Source organism: Theropithecus gelada, chromosome 9 (genome assembly GCF_003255815.1).
Source record: "Theropithecus gelada isolate Dixy chromosome 9, Tgel_1.0, whole genome shotgun sequence".
Lineage (NCBI taxonomy): Eukaryota > Metazoa > Chordata > Mammalia > Primates > Cercopithecidae > Theropithecus > Theropithecus gelada.
Window position 1 is genome coordinate 24,925,859 of NC_037677.1, and position 20,571 is coordinate 24,946,429.

The window sequence follows — 20,571 nt, forward strand, 5'->3', positions numbered from 1 at the left end:
ACAGTGGAACGCACTGGAGTGGAGTGTAGGTCACACTCAAAGGCAGATTGTGATCAGGCCAATAGAGAAGCTGCCAAACCTGTTGGTCAGGTGGAGGCTTTGCAGCAAGATGGGGTCTTGTGTTAAATCTCCACCCTGGCTCCAGCAACACGACTTCCCAGCTGTGGGACCTTGGGCAAAGTGACTTAACAAGGTTACTTAAATTGGGGTGAGAACAGTACCTACTACCTGCCTCATAAGATTTGTTTTTAAAATCGACTTTATTTTTCAGAGTACTTTTAGCTTTATAGCAAAGCTATCTGGGAGGTACAGGATTTCTCATATAGCCCCCCATAGCCTCCCCGCTTATCAACATCCCCTGCCAGAGTTGAACATTTGTTACAAGAAAACCTACATCAACACATCATTATCACCCAACATTCTTAGTGTGCATTAGGGTTCACTCTCGGTGATGTACATTCTATGAGTTTAGATCTGTATGATGATATCAATCCAGTTGAGCAGTATCATACAAGACAGTTTTACTGCCCTGAAAATCCTGTGTTTTGCCTCTTTCTCCCTGCCTCCCACCTAACCCCTGCTGACCACTGATCTTTTTACTGTCTCCATAGTTTTGCCTTTTCTAGAATGTCATTTAGTTGGAATCTTACAGTGTGTGGCCTTTCAGATTGACTTCTTTCACTTAGTAATATGCATTTGAGTTTTCTTCATGTCTTTTTATGGCTTGATAGCTCTTATTTGCACTGAATAATAATTCATTGCATGGATGCATCACAATTCATTCATCCATTCACCTACTGAAGGACCTCTGGGTTGCCTCCATAGTTTAGCAATTACAAATAAAGCTGCTGGCCAGGTGCGGTGGCTCATGCCTGTAATCCCAGCACTTGGGAAGCCAAGGCAGGCAGATCACTTGAGGTCAGGAGTTTAGACCAGCCTGGCCAATGTGGTGAAACTTCATCTCTACTAAAAATAAAAAAATTAGCCTGGTGTGATGGCATGCACCTGTAATCCCACCTACTCAGGAGGCTGAGGCAGGAGAATCACTTGAACCTGGGAGGCGGAGGTTGCTGTGAACCAGGATCATGCCACTGCACTCCAGCCTGGGCAACAGAGTGAGACTCCGCCTCAAAATAAATAAATAAATAAAGCTGCTATAAACATCTAGGTAATTTTTTTGCAGACAAGTTTTCAATTCATTTGGATAAATATTAAGGAGTGTGATTGCTCGATCGTACCTCATAGGACTGTGTCAGGATTCATGTAAGTAATGTGCTTACTAATATGCCAGGCACTTGGTAAATTTAAATGCTCAGTAAATTATTCTGAGAGTCAGGCTTGCCCCTAACATTTATGGGTCCCAGGACAAGAATACAAAGGCCGATCCACATACCCTTTGCCCAGATAGTTAAGGTTTTGAAACTTGATAGCTTTGTTCATGGCCAAGCTCAGGTTTTCACTCGACCTGGAGATTGACTAAAGGAGCCAGGCTCATCCCTACAGGCTGCAAGCCTGAGCAGACCATGGTACCTGCTGGCAAGGCTGGGCATGAGCTGAGGACAGGGCCCCCAGGTAGGGACAGGACCCTCTGGAAACCTGGATGGACCTGATCCGGGAAGCTCTTCAGAGCACTGGGGGACCTAGGTCCTTCTCCTCCATGTCCCTCTTTTCCAACTCAGATGCCTCCAAGACTACACCTTCTGAGCCAAGGGGTTGAAGGGAGCGTCATCATCTGGGGAGGCCATCCTGCTGAGACACCTACCCTGGGTGATTTGGGGTGGCCAATATCCCCTTCTCTTTGCCTATTTCCCCAGGTAGGCTGTTCTTTTCTCCACCACTGCCCCTAACTCTACCCTGCAAAGAGGAGGGGAGGCCTACTTCAGCCTGCATGTCCTCTTGAATAATTCCATTAGCTCAATCCGTTACAGAACTTTCTAAAAATCTTCTTTATAAGACCAAAAAGAAAAACAGCAACAATAAATGTCTTTGTGTTTTGGTATTTGTGATATGCAGGGCTCCTCTTGCCTGGCTCTGCGGGTGGCTCTGCCCATTGTTATGACAAAACCAGACTTTTGCAGGCATGGGAATCTTCAGAAATATTTTGAGCTGAGAAGTGACACACAGAGCTCAACTTTTTGGGCCCAAATACGGTAGCTTGGAAATAAAGATAGATTCAGTCAAATGTCAGAAGGTGGGTGAGTGTTCTAGAAGTTTCCATGGCTCCATGGCACAGAATCTGCTGACACTTCTCTCCCTGGGCCCTTCCTCAACACCATGTCATCCTCCTGGCAATCTTAAAACAGTTTCATGAGAGCTGGTTTAAGATGTTGTTACTTTTGAACAATCATTTTCATTGAATTAAGTGATAATTCTAAATCTTCCCTTTTTTTTTTTTTTTAAATAATTGTGTGGAGGAAATGGTCTCTTGGCTGGGCACTATGGCTCACACCTGTAATCCCAGCACTTTGGGAGGCCGAGGCAGGTGGATCACTTGAGGTCAGGAGTTCTAAACCAGCCTGGCCAATATGGCAAAACCCCATCTCTACTAAAATATAAAAATATACAGAAGTTGGCCAGACATGGTGGCAGGTGCCTGTAGTCCCAGCTACTCAGGAGGCTGAGGCAGGAGAATCGCTTGAACCCGGATGACGGAGGTTGCAGTGAGCCAAGATTGCGCCACTGCACTCCAGCCTGGGCAACAGAGCAAGATTCTGTCTAAACAAATAAAAAAGAAAAGGAAAGAAAAACAAAAAAGAAAATGGTCTCTTAAGAAATGATCACCTCTAGGATATCCTCAACTACATTTTAAAACATAAACTTTGCTGGAGTCTTTGGGGTCATTCAGATGTGTCAAGAGGCTCCGTGTGTTTGTCCTTCTGCCTCATGGTTTAGAAACATAATTTAAATCAAAACAAGAAGTCCATACCAAGGTTCAAAACAGAAGGATATCCTGCTTCAAGGTTTCAAACAAAGTTCATGTAAAGCAATGCGGCTGACTCTGTTTTTAAACTGAGTTTCCTCTTTCCTGGGGTCGTCTCTAACTAAATTGAAATAAAGATCCATTCCCTTCCCCCTTCCCCTTTTTCCTTTTGCGTGGTGGCCTTTCTTTCTTCCCATTAGCCTATGGATTCTTCCCATCGTTGTGTCCCTCCTTCTGACCCATCCTCCCTTTCTTTCTCATAAAGGAAAGCGCCTTTCTCTGTGTGGTGGGGATTACGCTTAGCTAACCAGGACCCCTCTTGGAAACTGGGTGGAGTCGAATACAAATCACAATGCAGTGATTAATCATTGTCATTAAACAGAAAGCCATTTTGTCTTAGAAGAAAGTCACATCACGTTTGGAGAGTCAGGCACATCAAAGTCAGGAAATGCAAGATGGATGTGTACTTTCAAATGAACTAAATTGTACAGGTGAACATAGATATACAATATTTATATTCTATTATTTATAATTATAATAGATATTATATTTATATTCTATATGTTTATATATAAATATTTGTATATATAAATTATGTATATATGTTTATATATAAACACATTTGTATATATGTAATTACATATATAGAGATATAATTTTTTTCCTGGCTAAAATTGCTAGTTTCACTTGAAAAATGTATCCTTTACTCATTATCCAATGAACTACTGGTATTAAAATATCAAGAATTCGTATTTTTGTATTTTCAATGTTCAGAATTCGCATGGCCTTTTGCATTTAGGGTTTTTTATTTTTATTTTTTTTTTAACATTTTGAGGTTGTGGGGCATGGTGGCACACGCCTGTAGTCCCAGCTACTTGGGAGGCTGAGGTGGGAGGATCACTTGAGCCCAGGAGTCTAAGACCAGCCTGGGCAACATAGTGAGAGCCCCATCTCTAAAAAAATGTAAATAAATAAAAATAAAAAGTATATATTAAGGAGGCTTTTCAGGAACTGAGATAATAAAATAATAGTAATGAGAATAAAGAAATGTAGTTTGGGTGGGAATCACTCAGACATAACAGGAAGTGTCGCTTGCCAACATTTCGTGGCTAAAGTGGGTGGGGAAGAAGTATTAAAAATACAGCTAACATGCGTGCTTATAAGTTTCAGTCTGGCTCAACGAACGCTGAATGCTACAACATGCCAGCCACTGGGGGTACAATTAGGATGAAAGTCAGCCTCTATGCTGAAAAAGTTTTCATTTCGGCAATTGCTACATTCACAGAAAATTTCAGTCGAATGTGCTTTGTTGACATCCAGATATGCATAGTGTTATTGGGGCACCCATGCAGAGGAAGCCAGGGGGAGTCCAGGAAAAAAAACTTCCTAGAAGAGATGATGCCTGAGTCCTTTCCTTTCCTTTCCTTTCCTTTTTCCTTTCCTTTTTCCTTTCTTTTCCTTAGGCAGATTCTCGCTCTGTCACCCAGGCTGGAGTACAATGGTGAGATCTCGACTCACTGCAACTTCTGCCTCCTGGGTTCAAGCGATTCTCCTGCCTCACCCTCCCTAATAGCTGGGATTACAGGCAGCTGCCACCACACCTGACTAATTTTTGTATTTTTAGTAGAGACAGGGTTTTACCGTGTTGGCCAGGCTGGTCTTGAACTCCTGACCTCAGGTGATCCGCCTGCCTCAGCCTCCCCAAGTGCTGGGATTACAGACATGAGCCACTGTGTCCCGCAAACTGAGCCTTGAAAAAAGAATAAGAATTACCCACTTGAAGAGAGATGGAGAGGTGTGGTGTGAGCCATGCCCAGCCAAGACCGAGAACCAAACTGCATGTCCTGTACCCAGAACTCCAGGGGCCTCCGTGCAAAACGGCGGTCGGTGTTCATTGGTCATCATGAGAGGAGTCACAAGGAATTGGTAATTAACAATGTTTATCGAAATTTGTGGAATATTGACTTTTCCTGTAAACTAGAGTGATCGTTGAGGTTGTTTTGTTTACAAGTAGTGAATTCTTTTTTAAATTCCCACAAGCTAAAATTGTGGATTTATAGAAAGGAGTTGACCTGATCCCCAAGATAAAAATGCAACCAGACCTGGAAAAATATCAGGAACTCCATGCTCATGTTCTACCACAGATCTTCTACTTCCATCCTGCAAAGCAGTTTCGGGATCACTCCATGCCCTGCTGACTGTAAATAGCTCTCTAGAAAAACCAACATGGGTCCAGGGAGAGCCAATAAGTACAAACATGGATCAGAGCATGATCTCCAGGTGGCCGCTGTCCATCGAGAAAAAGGATGAAAACAGCAAAGTGAGGCCAGGTGCTTTGGGAGGCCAAGGCAGGAGGATCACTTGAGGCCAGGAATTTGAGACCAGCCTGGTCAACATAGTAAGACCCCATCTCTAAAAAGAAAAATAAAAAAAGTATCTGGGTGTGGTGGTGCACATCTGTAGTCCCAGCTACTTGCGGGGCTGAAGTGGGAGATCGCTTGAGCCCAGGAGTTCGAGGCTGCAGTAAGCTATGATTGTACCACTCGTTTCCGACGTGGATGACAGAGTAAGGCTCTGTCTTAAAGGAAAGGAGAGGAGAGGAGAGGAGAGGAGAGGGGAGGGGAGGGGAGGGAGGGAAGGGAAAGAAGAAAGGAAGGAAGGAAGAAGGAAGGAAGAGAAAGAAAGAAAGAAAAGAGAAAGAGGGAGAGAAAGAAAAAAGAGGAAAGAAAGCGGGAGGGAGGGAGGGAGGAAGGACAGAAAGAGGAAGGAAGGAAGGAAGGAAAGAAGGAAGAGAAAGAAGGAAGAAGGAAGGAAGGGAAGGAAGGAAGGAAGGAAAGAGGGAGGGAGAGAGGGAGGAAGGAAGAAAGGAAAAGAAAGAAAGAGAGAGAAAGAAAAAAGAGGAAAGAAAGCAGGAGGGAGGGAGAAAGGATGGAAGGAGGAAGGAAGGAAGGAAAGAAGGAAGAGAAAGAAGGAAGGAAGAAGGAAGGAAGGAAAGAAGGAAGGAAGGGAGGAGGGAAGGAAGGAAGGAGGGAGGGAGGAAGGAAAGAAGGAAAAGAAGAAAGAAAAGAAAGAAAGGAAAGAAAGAAAAAGAAAGAAGAAAGAAAGAAAAGAAAGAAAGGAAAGAAAGAAAGAAAGAAAGAGAAAGAAAGAAAGAAAAGAAAGCAAGCAAGCAGTAAAGTGGAATGATGGAAATTTTGCCCATGCAATGGCTCAGTGTAAACATCAGACACTGCAGCATGAGAGCTGGGAGTTCACTGAGAAACCCCGAAGGAACACACAGATGAGTGTGTTTCCAAAGTGGTAGCCAATCAATAGATTGGCACCAAAGGGACAGCAGTCCTTCTTAACCATGTGCCTCATGGCGTCAGTCCACCTCAGTAAACCCTAACCACAGAGCACATGGCTTACATGTATGTATTATCTGCTGTGTGAATGAACAAAGAATAAATCACAAAACCAATGTCAGGAGACTCAAACAGATGTGCATGTTTCTTAAGATTAAAGGCAAGACTAAAGATATGGCGAAACCCCATCTCTACTAAAAATACAACAACAACAAAAAATTTAGCCGGGCCTGGTAGCCTGTAATCCCAGCTACTTGGGAGGCTGAGGCAGGAGAATCATGAGCCCAGGAGGTGGAGGTTGCAGTGAGCTGAGTTCACACCACTGCACTCCAGCCTGGGCAACAGTGCAAGACTCTGTCTCAAAAAAAAGAAAAAAAATACTAAAGGCAGATGTCAAGAAGACAGAGCATACTTTATGTACTATTTATTATAAAATGCCAGGCACTTTGTCTAAGTGCTTAATGCGTACTGATTCATTTAATCCTCCCTATGCTCCTCTGAAGTAGGAACTCTGAATATACTTTTTTTATTCATAGGGAAACTGACGCACTGAAAGGTTAGGTAACTTCCTTAAGGTCGGTGCACAAAAAGTGGAGCTGTGGCCGGAACCCAGGCAGCCTGGTGCCTGAATTCATGAGACGCCAGCTGCCTGTTCGCTTGGTCTCCACATTCTCCTTTCTCCCCACTCACCCCACAGAGATTGAAAGCATGAATTTCTCCACAAAAACAATCTAAGCACCAAATAGGTATTTAAATGAACAGGAAACTGAAAAGAAGGTAAGTTGATTTCAAGAGATAAAAACATTAACATGATATTAGGTTGGTGCAAAAGTAATTGCAGTCCTTGCCATTTGAAAAAAGGCAAAAACTACAGTTACTTTTGCACCAACCTAATAGTTTTCAAACTTTTGGGGTTTTTGATAGCAGAACATTTCTTCCCCAGTGTCTTCTTTAGAATTCAGTGAATACAGCCGGGCACGGTGGCTCATTCCTGTAATCCCAACACTTTGGGAGGCCGAGGCGGGCGGATCCTCTGAGGTCAGGAGTTCCAGATCAGTGAAACCCTGTCTCTACTAAAAATACAAAAATCAGTCGGGCATGGTGGCACGTGCCTGTAATCCCAGTTACTTGGGAGGCTGAGGCAGGAGAATCGCTTGATCCCGGGAGGCGGTTGCAGTGAGCCAAGGTTGCAACACTGCACTGCAGCCCGGGTAACAAGAGCGAAACCCCATCTCAAAAAAAAAAAAAAAAAAAAAAATCGGTAAATACAACAGAGACAGAACAGCTCTGGTGGAAGCAAGGGACAGGTGTGAGAGCTTCACTGACCTTAGCTCTGCATCAGCTTCCACTTTGGCTCCATGTAGCTTAAAAGACTGAGGGACTCAATTGCAAGCCACATCTCACATCAACCACTGACTGGAAAACTAGGAATACTAGAATCAATTCACCTGTCCTTATTATCTGAGCTGGTATCAAATGCTCAGAGTTTTGAAAAAAATCAATTCAAGCCATTTGCAACATTTTAATTAGGAGCTCTCCAGCTTGATCATTAAATCTTCTTACAATGAAATGTTGCTGACTCTGTTTTGCATCTCTGTCCATTTCATAGAGTATCAGCGACCTCCCTGAGCACAGGAGAATAGCTGAGAGGACGGATTAGGATGAAAGAAGGGGAAAAGCAAAGCTAAGGCCTCTGTGGGGGCGGAGAATATTGAGACAGCCTTTGTGTAGAGATTTTGAAGCAGGTTGCGCTCTGACTCTTGAAATGAATGGCTTAGAGAGTGGTTCTCTTGTTTATTTATTTTCTTTACTTTTCCTCTTCTGGTTCCTCAGAAGGACAGGATATTTAAGATATTTATTCTTCCTCAGTTTGTTTTTTTCCTGAACGTTCTCAAAGCCGTCCAAATTGTCTGTTTGGTGAGGAATCGTCTCCCCTGCTGCGCTATCTGACATGCTATATGGAGTACCTAGAGACCAGGTCACCTAACATTTCCAAAATAGTTTTTCCAAAGATGCGTGACTATAGGTCAGAGGTTTCCTTTTGTATTTAAGTAAATCCACACATCCTCTGCCAACAGCATTCCTACGGAGATATTGATTTCTCCTGTCCATTTCAGCTTATGCCTCTGACTTCACTGATGCAGCCAGACCCTGTACCCCTTGGTGTTTCTCTCCAGAGAGCACCCACGATGTGCTTCTTTCCCCCAGGAATACTGGGGAGGGCCAGGGGCTCCACCAGAATGTTGTGGAGTCAGGCGAATCTAGGATTGAACTGGACTCATTCACTTACTAGCAGCACCTCTTTGGGAAAGTTTTTTTTTTTTTTTTGGACAGAGTCTCGCTCTGTCACCCAGGCTGAAGTGCAGTGGTGCAATCTTGGCTCACTACAACCTCCACCTCCCAGGTTCAAGCGATTTTCCCACCTCAACCTCCTGAGTAGCTGGAATTGCAGGCACGTGCCACCACACCCGGCTACTTTTTGTATTTTTAGTAGAGATGGGGTTTCACCATGTTGGCCAGGCTGGTCTTAAACTCCTGACCTCAAGTGATCCACCCGCCTCAGCCTCCCAAAGTGTTGGGATTACAGGCGTGAGCCACTGTGCCCAGCCCTCTTTGGGAAAGTTTCTTAAACTCTTATTATCTCTGTTTCTTCATTTTCAAATTGGAGATTAAATAATACCTATTCTGGCCAGGCACAGTGGCTCACACGTATAATCCCAGCACTTTGGGAGGCTGAGGCAGGCAGATTGCTTGAGGCCAGGAGTTCGAGACCAGCCTGACCAACATGGCAAAACCCCATCTCTACTAAAAATACAAAAATTAGCCCATCGTGGTGGCACACACCTGTAATCCCAGCTACTCGGGAGGGCGAAGTGGGAGAATTGCTTGAACTGGGGAGGCGGAGGTTGCAGTGAGCCGAGATTGTACCACTGCACTCCAGCCTGTGCAACAGAGCAAGACTCTGTCTCTAACATAAAATAAAATAAAATAAAATAAAATAAAATAAAACTTATTCTGAGCTCTACTGAACATTAGCAAAACAGCTAAATCCATTTATATACAGAATCTTCTAGCTCATAGAAAAACCAACTTATTATATGAAGCTCACATAACTTTGCTTTAAAAATACACAAAGGTAGTGAAAGAAAATAAAACAATAGACTAGTCTTACTTGTAATATTTTATTTGGGATTGTTCATCTTTCTTCAAACCAGTGACGTTCATTAAAAACACACAAACATCAATCCAAGAGATATAGGATGATTTTGAACCATTAGAAAAATATCATGGTTAGGCCTGATGGGGATAGCTCATGGCTCTAATCCCAGTGATTGGGAGGCTGAGGCAGGAGGATCACTGTAGCCCAGTCGTTCGAGACCAGCTTGAGCAAAATAGTGAGACCCAATCTCTACTGAAAAAAACAAAATTTGCCCAGCATGGTGGTACGTGCCTGATCAAGGAAGAGCACTGACTCGGCCAAATAGGGAAAATGAACATCAAAATGCCTGTGGAGGAGACCAACAGTGAGAAGTAGGGGGGTCGTGCCACAAATTTCTGAAGGGTTCAGGAGTAGGTTTTTAGAAGGTGGAGTGAGGAAGGAATGGAATGAAAAGAACAAGGTTGTTGAAAGCCTTTGAGTGGAGAAGCTGAACCTCTAAGTTTCCTTCACCATCCCAGTGGGAAATAAAAGGCTTATTTTTCTGGAGGGTGTAAACCAGGGGAGCTCTAGAGTCCAGTGTACCAGTGGAGGACTGAGGAGTAGCCATTTCCTCAGGGGCTGAGTCAGGGTCGGGGGTTGGGGGAAGGAAGAAAAAAATTGGGAGACTGAGGTGGGAGTATTGTTTGGGGCCAGAAGTTCGAGACCAGCCTGGGCAATACAGTGAGACTTCATCTCTATAAAAAATAAAATAAAATAAAATAAAATAAATAATAATACAATTTTTTTTGAGACGGAGTCTCGTTCTTTCACCCAAGCTAGAGTGCAGTGGTGTGACCTTGGCTCACTGCAACCTCCACCTTCCAGGTTCAAGCGATTCTCCTGCCTCAGCCTCCCGAGTAGCTGGGACTACAGGTATGCACCACCATACCTGGCTCATTTTTGTATTTTTAGTAGAGATGGGGTTTCACCATATTGGTCAGGCTGATCTTGAACTCCTGACCTTGTGATCCACCTGCTTCAGCCTCCCAAAGTGCTGGGATTGCAGGTGTGAGCCACAGCCCCTGGCCATACAATTTTTAGAAAAGAAATTAATCCTGTCTAGCATTTATGGAATGCTAACCATGTGCCGGGTTCTGTTCTAAATGTTCCATATGCATTAATTCAGTTGATCTTTGTACAACCCACCAGACAGGAAAAAAGAAAATGTACAAAAGTTACCAAGACAGTTTTGGGTTTGTGGGGTTTTTTTTGTTTTGTTTTGGTAGAAATGTTGATCTCACTATGTTGCCCAAGCTGGTCTCAAACTCCTGGGCTCAAGCAATCCTCCTGCCTCAGCCTCCGAAAGTGCCTGCCTCTGCAGGCATGAGCCACCACCCTCAGCCTCAAGGCAATTTTTAAAAAGAACTAAAAAGTGGACTAGTCCTACCAAATATTAAAACATGTTAAAAAGCTATGATAAGGCAAGGCGTGGTGGCTCACACCTATAATCCTAGCACTTTGGGAGGCCAAGGCAGGAGGATCACTGGCAGCCAGGGGTTTGAGGGTGCACTCCAGCCTGGGTGACAGAACAAGACCCTGTATCTGAAAAAAAAAAAAAAAGAAAAGAAAAAGGAAACAACCACGAGAATTATAACAATATGATTTGGGTGTTGGAAATAGATAAGTTAGATTAATTAATTAATTGGACATGTTAGATTAATTAATGTTTATGTAGATGTGTTAGATTAGAAAAATACAGAAACTGACCCTTACATATGAGAATGATAGATATGATCAAAATGATGTTTCAAACCAGTAGGGAAAAATAATAATTCAATAAATTATATTGGAACAATTGACAGTATACCCACTTGGAAGATATAAATTCCAGATGAATTAAGGACAAATCTAATATTAAAAACATGTATATACATGAATGGACTGAGAACATTATGCTGAGTGAAATAAGCCAGGCACAGAGTGATAAATACCATATAATTGCATTTATATGTAATATAAAAAAGTTTAACTCACAGAAGTAGAGAATAGAATAGTGCTTACCAGAGGCTGGGGGCAGCAGGGGAGAATGGGGAAAAGGGAGAGGTTGGTCAGTGGATGCAAAGTTACAGGTAGATAGGAGGAATAAGTTCTGGTGTTCTGTTGCACAGCACAGAGACTATAATTAATATATATTTCAAAATAGCTAAAAGAGGATTTTAAATGTTCTCAACACAAGAAATGATAAATATTTGAAGTGATGGATATGGTAATTAGCCTTATCTGATCATTCCACAATGCAGAAATGTATCGTAACATCACATTGTACCTCATAAATATTGTATTAGTCCATTCTCATGCTGCTAATAACAACACATACCCGAGACCGGTTAATTTATAGAGGAAAGAGGCTTAATTGATTCACAGTTCCACAGGGCTAGGAAAGCCTCAGAAAACCTACAATCATGGCGGAAGGAGAAGCAAACATGCCCTTCTTCACATGATGGCAGGAAGGAGAAGAGCAGAATGAAGCAGGGGGGAAAAGCCGCCTAATAAAACCATCAGATCTCGTGAGAACTCACTCATTGTCATGAGAACAGCATGAAGGAACTGCCGCCATGATTCATTTACCTCCCGCTGGGTCCCTCCCCATGACACGTGGGGATTATGAGAACTACAGTTCAAGATGAGATCTGGGTGGGGACACAGCCTAATCATATCAAATATATACAATAGTTGTTGGTCAATTAAAAATTTTTTTAAAAAACATGTTTATACACTTGGAAGAAGAATTTCTTAAGTAACACTTGCTTGGCAACATACTCTATGGCTTTTAGCACATTATTTAGTTCTCTGATTTTTTTGGTTTTTGGTTTTAATCAATAGAATGAAGATGAAAATGTAGAATTATTGTGAAATTTACTCTGATCTGACAGACTATAAATCTCACTGGTTACATTAAACTTTGTGGTTTAGTAGTTGTATTCAATTCTGTATAACCCAGTCCCCTGGAAGTACCGACATTTTATTTTTCCTGCTGCTATTAACATATTTAAGTCTAACGTGCAGAAATTCTTCCTATGTTAATTCCTCTATTTCAGCACCTCTAGCAGTGACAAGAAAATTTTCTCCTTTGACATTTTTGACAAGTCAAAAAGACCACTATCATGACTACTTGTGAATATCTGATGATAAGTGTACAAAAACAACGAAACATCTGTAAATTCTGAATATCCTTTGATATTTCTCCTTTTGATATATCAGTTCCCGTAAGAATAAAATAACTGGGTTTATCTAACTTAGTGGGCCACTTTTAGGATGAGCTAGTGTGTGAAGCCTCTCTCCTTGTCTGCCTGTGCTCCCTCCAACCATCCATGGTAAGGAGTGAATGCTTTACCAAGCAGAAGTAAAAAGATATTTGGCCAGGCATGGTGGTGCACACCTGTAGTCCCAGCTACTTGAGAGGCTAAGGCAGGAGGATCGCTTGAGCCCAGGAGTTTCAGGCAGCAGTGAACTATGATTGCAACACTGCTCTCCAGCCTAAGTGACAGAGTGAGACCCCGTCTCTTAAAAAAAAAAAAAAAAAAAGGTAAAAAATTTTAAGGTCTTTTTTTTTTCGTTTGAGCAGCAAGGTAAAAAGACAAAATGTGTTTCATTGGCAAATCTGTCCTACTGGTGGTTTGGCTCCTTTTTCCCTTCCCAGATGACCAACTCCATAACAAAGTAACTGTACCTCTAGATAGAGACTCACTTACAAGTGAGTCTTCAAACCAGCCCAAGAAAATTCCTAAGGGAATTGGCTTGAGTAGCTGGAAAGTCTGCGGTTGGATATAGCTTCAGGCCCAGTTGGTTGGCCTGCACTGTGAAGGCCTGGCCCTACCTGAACCGTGCAGAATGGACTCCCCCCAGGAAGAGGGAGGGCCTCTTTGCTAGGATAAAGGAGGAAGATGCTGAGCTAGCAAAAGTGACAGCTGTCCACAGCAGTAACTAAAGACGTTTCCTGGTTCAGCATGTAGCACATATGGTGCCTAGATCATCTTTTTCTCCCCAAGGTTATTGTTAGAATCAAGGGATTGCAACATCACAGCATTCTTGCTTGGTCATGAAACAGACTGCCTGAATATATTGGCTTTGCTTCCTTTAATGTGGGTCTGTAATGAGGCTGGGAGACAAGTGGCTGGTTCTGTTTCTTGTTTTGCCTCTGTGTCATTCTATTATGATGGTCACTATGTAACAGCCCATTTTGTTTGTTTGTTTAGTGAGGTTTCATTAGGACAGGATAATATACCATACACAAACATGATGAAAGTAAATGATCATAAACTCTAACACGATTTCAATGAAAAGTCTTCTAAATATGGTTCTAAGGCCAGCCGTGGTGGCTCCTCTCTGTTATCCCAGCACTTTGGGAGGCCAAGGCAGGAGAATCACTTGGGCTCAGGAGTTCAAGAACAGCCTGGACAACATAGCAAGACCTTTTCTCTACTAAAAATAAAAATAAATTAAGAAAAAAAATTAGCCAGGGCACTGTGGTATGTGCCTGTCTGTAGTCTCAGCTACTTGGGAAGCCGAGACGGGAGGATTTGCTTGAGCCTGGGAGATTGAGGCTGCAATGAGCTGTGATCATGCCACTGCACTCCAGCCTGGGCAAAAGTGAGACCCTGTCTCAAAGAAAAAAAAAAAAGTATATGTGTATATATATATATATATACACACACACATATACATATACACACACACATATATATACACACACATGTGCATATATATTTTGTATATATGTATTTTGTATATATATTTTGTATATTATATATATTTTGTGTATATACATATACACACACACATGTAGTTCTGAGTGTCACATTCTTAGGACTGCAGAAATTGTCTGAGGCCTCATCCTTCATGTCAGAAGGTCTAAGTACAGTACTTCTTGATTCATGGCCTGTTAGAATTGCTCTGGATGTCAGATGAGGGGCCGGATCTCCGATGGTGGGGAGTAGAGGAGGCCTCCAGTCTCTCAGGAAACCAGAACCTGACTGTTCTCCACTGCGGATCTTTAATCAGGGCTTGGTGGCAAAGCTGACACGTACTTGGTCCACCCCTAGGTAGGTGAAGCACAGGAGTGTGGCTGTCTCCTCCAGTTCCCTCTGCTCCAGGATAGGCTCAGGCACCTTCCAGAGTGTTTTGCTTCATATTCGGTTTGTCTGTCCTCTCTCCACTCTCCCATTCCCCCTGCATACCCACCCTCTCCCCACCAGCCATTAGAAAGCTTTGTCTCAAGGGCAGTAGCAGGAGCGTGGCTCTTGGTAACCATAGGCAACCATGAATCCCTATTAGCTATTTGTGCTATATTTGTAAGGCACATTCCGGCCACTAACTGGGTAAACAGGAAAATGTGCTTTAAAGGTTTTCTTGCGTGGTAAAATTGTCTCCCTTTTTTTTCTCCTTTTTTGCAGAATGACCAGTCCATGGGTGAGATGCAGATAATCGGAGGTGATGATCTTTCAACACTGGCTGGAAAGGTTTGTTAATGTAGCTGTGCTCAGACTGCATTGATGTCTGGGGGCATCGGTGACCTGCATTTCAGGTCAGCACTCACAGGACATTTCAGACACTCTCCCGGGTTTTCCAATTCATACAAATGGCTGTGTGAATCCTTTTAATGATCTCCCCTTTCTACAACACTCTTTTTAGAATGCTTCCAAGACACCATGCAGACCAAATCTTTCTTCTCCAAGCTTCCTTCCAATCTTATTTCAGACAGCAAAACCCCTTTGCCCACCTTGTTCTAATCCTTTTCTACTCATCTTTCCAGGCACCTTCTGAAAAGGAAGCTTTCCCTTTATTTATTCATCTGCCTTTTTTTTCTCATTCATCCTCCGCACCTAGGCTCTTCAGTAAGACATTTACACAGGTTCATTGACATGTACAAAATCTTGGGAGGGAAGAGAAAAGGACCTCTTAAGAGCGCATTTTCAGCACTTTGCTTTTTTTTCTATTTGAAAGAATGTAAACTATTAGATAATAGGAAGAACACCTCCAGTTTTAACTTGGAGTTCCAAATCTGCCAGTGCTTAATAATTAAGTGAAAAGACTGTTTAGATTCTGACATAAATACATAAACTGGAAAGAAGGGTTGTTTCCTAACGAAAATGATGTTCGTGGAATGTTACTTGAAATGCAAGTTTGCTGTGAATAAAAGCAATCCGGAATTTGTTTTTGTTCAGCAGTACTGACCTAGCTTGTATCCCTTATCCCTGAACAGCTTGGCTTTCTAAGTAAAATGGATTAGTCTATTACACAAGCTTAATCACTCATACTTGTGGTTGTTATTGTTATGCAATGCCTGGGTAGGAAAAAAATAGCAGCCACATTTAATAAAAATATGTGTAAGAATCTTAGGATCGCTATAGAGCCACAAGGACTTTTTTTTTTAGACAGAGTCTCACTCTGTCCCTAGGTTGGAGTGCAGTGGCATGATCTCAGCTCACTGCAGCCTCCACCTCCTGGTTTCAAATGATTCCCCTGCCTCAGCCTCCCAAGTAGCTGGGATTACAGGCACCTGCCACCATGCCCGGGTAATTTTTGTATTTTTAGTAGAGATGGGGTTTCACCACATTGGACAGGCTGGTCTCAAACTCCTGACCTCAAGTGATCCACCTGCTTTGGCCACCCAAAGTGGAGCCACAAGGACTCTGACTACAAAACAGCATACTTCCCTCTACTCTGAAGACAGCATAGTAGATCTATGTGTTAAATGGCTAGCCGGCAGTAAATTGTGTTCCATAAAAATCGAAATTAACCTGTTGATGTTAATGCATCACTAAGCCACCATTTGATGTTACTGTTACATTGGTACCTGAAACAACATCCTAGAAAGCTAATACACTAAAAGTAATTTCCAGAAATTCATAAGTTTTAACAACCCTGGAGTGGTCTTTAACACGTCATTTTAGGATTTTATTGTAGGACATTGCCTTACAGGTTTATTACACAAAAGAAATAGTTTACCTTGTGCTTTTGCTGTGGAGTCTGTCAAAGTGACAACTCTAAGATTCCTAAATGAATGCCAAGAAGAAATTTGCGTGTAGACGGCGGGGCATGGTGGCTCATGCCTGTAATCCCAGCACTTTCAGAGGCCGAAGTGGGCAGTTCATTTGAGGTCGAGAGTTCGAGACCTGCCAGGCCGAAATAGCAAAACCCTGTCTCTCCTAAAAATACGAAAATAAGCCAGGTATGGTGGTGCACACCTGTAATCCCAGCTACTCGGGAGGCTGAGGAGGAGGATCACTTAAGCCCAAGAGTTAAGGCTGCAGTGAGCTATGATCGCACCAGTGCACTCCAGCCTGGGCGACAGAACAAGACTCTGTCCCTTAAAAAATAATAATAATAATCTCTATATCCATACCTTGTTTCCACTAGAGTCCTTTCCACAAGTTGCAATGTTTACCTTAGGGCTTTTTATTTGCCTGTCTGCCCGACCAGGAAGTCAGCATGCAGTGGGCAGAGACCATACCTGGTCCATAACAAATTGGAATAAATATTTGGTGACTGAACAAGTGGATGGTCCTCTTATGTGGAAATTAGAAAGAAGTCTTCGATTAAGAGAGGACAGGGCAGAGGGAAATGGTAAATAAACCCACCTGATCACACCCAAGGACACACCCACCAGCTGGTTAAGTTGAGAGGTAGAGAGAAAGGTGCTGAGTGAGGGAAGAGCGCCCTCTTTGTTGAGGCAGGAGGGCTTCCTCACAGGAGACTCAAGGGGGACTGAGGAAGTGAATGCAACACAGCTGAGGTGGAGCAGTGAAAAAAATTTCACTTAGCTTTTAAAATTTCCTTTTCCTTAAAAAAGATAAAGGCCTTCCAATATGCCTTGGCATAACACCAAATAACCACCAGAAGTAGCCAGAGCCCAGTTTGAACATCACAGTCGTAAGCATTTTAGAAAGTATTTCTGGCATGAGTCAATGGATCATGTAGGTAGAGGCAACGTATTGTTTGTGGAGTTTTTCAGCTATAGGGGAACTATTAAAATCCATTTGTTCCTATTCGATAGGTAATAAAAATCATTAGTTGTCACTGGGCTTGGGAAACTTAAATACCCATTACAGCCCTGGGGAAGGGTTTTAGGTCTTATAGAGTGAGTTTGTTAGCATTTAAGTTATAGTTGCTGCCTTAGAATAGTAGGCTGCTACAATGACTTCTTTGGGTAGCCATTTTCATAAGAAATAAAATACAATATATGAGTAAGGCTGAAAAAAAAAAAAAAAGATAAAGGCCTTCATATGACCCACCCTGTTCATTCATTCTTCATTCAGCCTCTCCATGAAAGGTTATCAATTAAATTAGATAGAAAAAATAAGACACACTATTCAATGGCAATGTAGAGTGACCATGGTTAACAGCAATGTGTTGTATATTTCAAAGTAGCTAGAAGACTTGAAATGTTCCCAACACGTAGAAATGATAGACGGTCAAGGCAGTGGCTCCCCCAAATACCCTGACCTGCTCATTGCATATTCTGTGCATGTAACTCCATAAATACATAAAACATTGTGTATCAATGAAAAAATAAAATTTAAAAAATAAGAATTGGCAAGATTTTATAAATATATTTTAGAGGCTCTCCAAAATCTTTCCATCATGCAGAATATACACTAGCTGGAAAAAAATGTAAAAGGAAAAGGCACCCAACAATTAGTGGGTACTTGTTTTAATGGGTGTAGAAGAAAGTCTGAAACTGCAATAAATACCTCCACTGGATGAAAGGATTGTTGAGGCCAGGAGTTTGAGACCAGCCTGGGCAACATAGTGAGACTGCATCTCTACAAAAGAAATTTAAAATTTAGCCAGGCATGGTGGTGCATGCCTGTAGTCCCAGCTACTCAGGAGGCTAAGGTGAGTGGATCACTTGGGCTCAAGAGGTTGAGGCTGCAGTGACTTCTCCTTTCTCCTGTAGTCGTAATAGAATTTGTCAGTCATTCAGTAAACTTACATTTAAAGTACGTTTATCATCGTGTTATTACTCTGCCAGGAGTTTGTTCCCAGGAATACACCTTCTCTTATTTAATGCTTGGCACTCTAAGAAGAGTCCCATACATCTTTCCACACAAGACTCTTTCCTTGGGTTTAATGAAATCCAAAGAATGAAGGATTCCTTAGGATTCAGATAGTCTTAGAGGGGAAGGGTGAGCTTTTGCCTGGAATAGAAGGGTTTGTGACTAACACAGAAGAGAGGGGAAGGGTCCCCCGTGGCAACACTTGATCCCCAAGCCTCAGGGTACTCCTCCGTAGCTATCACTGTCATCTACCCAAAACCAACAATCATTCCCTCCAAATAAATTTCAAAAACCATTAAGCCAGCCAGGCACAGTAGCTCACGCCTATAATCCCAGCAGTTTGGGAGACTGAGGCGGGTGGATCACTTGAGGTCAGGAGTTTGAGATCAGCCTGGCCAACATGGCAAGACCCTGGTCTCTACTAAAAATACAAAAATTAGCTGGATGTGATGGCACACACCTCTAATACCAGCTGAGGCAGGAGACTCACTTTAACCCGGGAGGCACAGGTTGCAGTAAGCCAAGATTATGCCACTACACTCCAGCCTGGGTGACAGAGCAAGACCCTGTCTTAAAAAAAAAAAAAAAAGAAAAAAAAATTAAACCCACAAAAACCCCACCAAAATTTAATACAATACCACAACCTATCCCCCACCAATAATTAGCCCTAATCCTTCATAAATAGGTGACAGCTTCGAAGAAAATTTCACAAAGCCTACAACAAGAATAATACTTACTAAAAATAAAAATACGGAATGGGGTAAGTGGGAAAAGAGTAAGATCACTGGACAGGAGTGGACCAGCATGACTGAAGGAAATTAATCAAAAACGGGAAAGTAGTAGGAAAAAAAAAACAAAAAACGAAAACACGGGGTTTGCTGTGTAGAATACATTGAAAGTCCCAATGAAGAGTTGAACTTGCTCAGCAAAGCAAACAAGAGACACAAAAGTATTTGAGCAGAGATGACATCATGGAGCTGTGTTTCAGGAAAATGAAACTGACAAGAGGGAAGAAGGGCTGAAAGAGGGAAGAGAGCAGTTTGGAGGCGGGGTGGGCGGAGCCTGCAGGAGCACTTGAACTACAGGAGCCAAGTTAGGGTGGAAGAGAAGGAATCCTGGCATCAAAAGGAGACGTGACAGAGTTAAATGAAGGAGGGAGGGCTAGAAAGGATTTTTTAAAATTAAATTTGTGTATGAAAGAACTCTGTAAAACATGGGGACATGGCTCACCTACATAATCTTGTCATGCTGTGAGTTAGAGGCATTATGAACATAACTGTATAATACTTCTGGAGCCCTTGAAGACATGGGATTAAAATATTTAGAAGAAAAGGAGACGCTACACAGCCACCCCACTCTCTCTCTCTCTCTCTCTCTCTCTCCCTCTATCTCTGGCTTTCTTTTCTTTCTTTCTTCCATTTCTTTCTCCCTTTCTTTCCTTTTTTTAAATAAAAAATGTTTTGCTTTGAACCCCAAGAAACTACCTTTCTTTTTTTCTTTCTTTTTTTGTTATCTTTCTTTCTCTCTTCTTTTTTTTTTTTTTTTTTTTTTTGCTTTTTATTAAATTCCTTTCTCTCTCTTCCTTTCTCTCTCTTCTTTTCTTTCTCTCTCTCTCTCTCTCTTTCTCTCTCTCTCTCTTTCTTTTCTTTCAAGGAAAGGAAGCTCACACGGGAAGCTGTCTGAGTCATGGTTCTAAATAGGTCATTGCTGTTGAATAAAGTGAGCCCTCAATGATCAAGTTAAATGGCCTCTTCAGTTCATGACGTTAAAAGCATTTTATTTGGTGTGTTTAAGCTGTCTACACACTGTACTCTCTGACTAATTTTTTTTTCCAAAGTTGATTTAATACTGGCACTTCATAAAATGTGTGTATCTATTAAAGCAAGATTTTATTCATATTCACGAGAAACCTCTGAAAGGGTGGAATAAAACAAAATGCATGGAAACAGACACAAATCTGGCAACATGAAAACACAGATGTGCAGGTTAAGCCCAAGATTTTGGGAGACATGCCCCTCAAATCTGCCCTCAAATAAGTTTTTCTTTTTTCTTTTTTTTTTTTTTGAGACAGAATCTTGCTCTGTCGCCCAGGCTGGAGTGCAGTGGTAT

General features: G+C 42.2%; 1 protein-coding gene across 3 annotated transcripts in view; it reads left to right on the forward strand.

Moving 5' to 3' along the window:
* Positions 1-20,571, forward strand: part of PRTFDC1 (phosphoribosyl transferase domain containing 1) — a 111,127-nt gene that overhangs the window by 72,831 nt on the left and 17,725 nt on the right. For all 3 annotated transcript variants that reach the window (XM_025397690.1, XM_025397692.1, XM_025397691.1), the window contains exon 4: positions 14,857-14,922. In XM_025397690.1, coding sequence (XP_025253475.1) covers positions 14,857-14,922 — 66 coding nt within the window. The remainder of the gene's footprint in view (positions 1-14,856; positions 14,923-20,571) is intronic.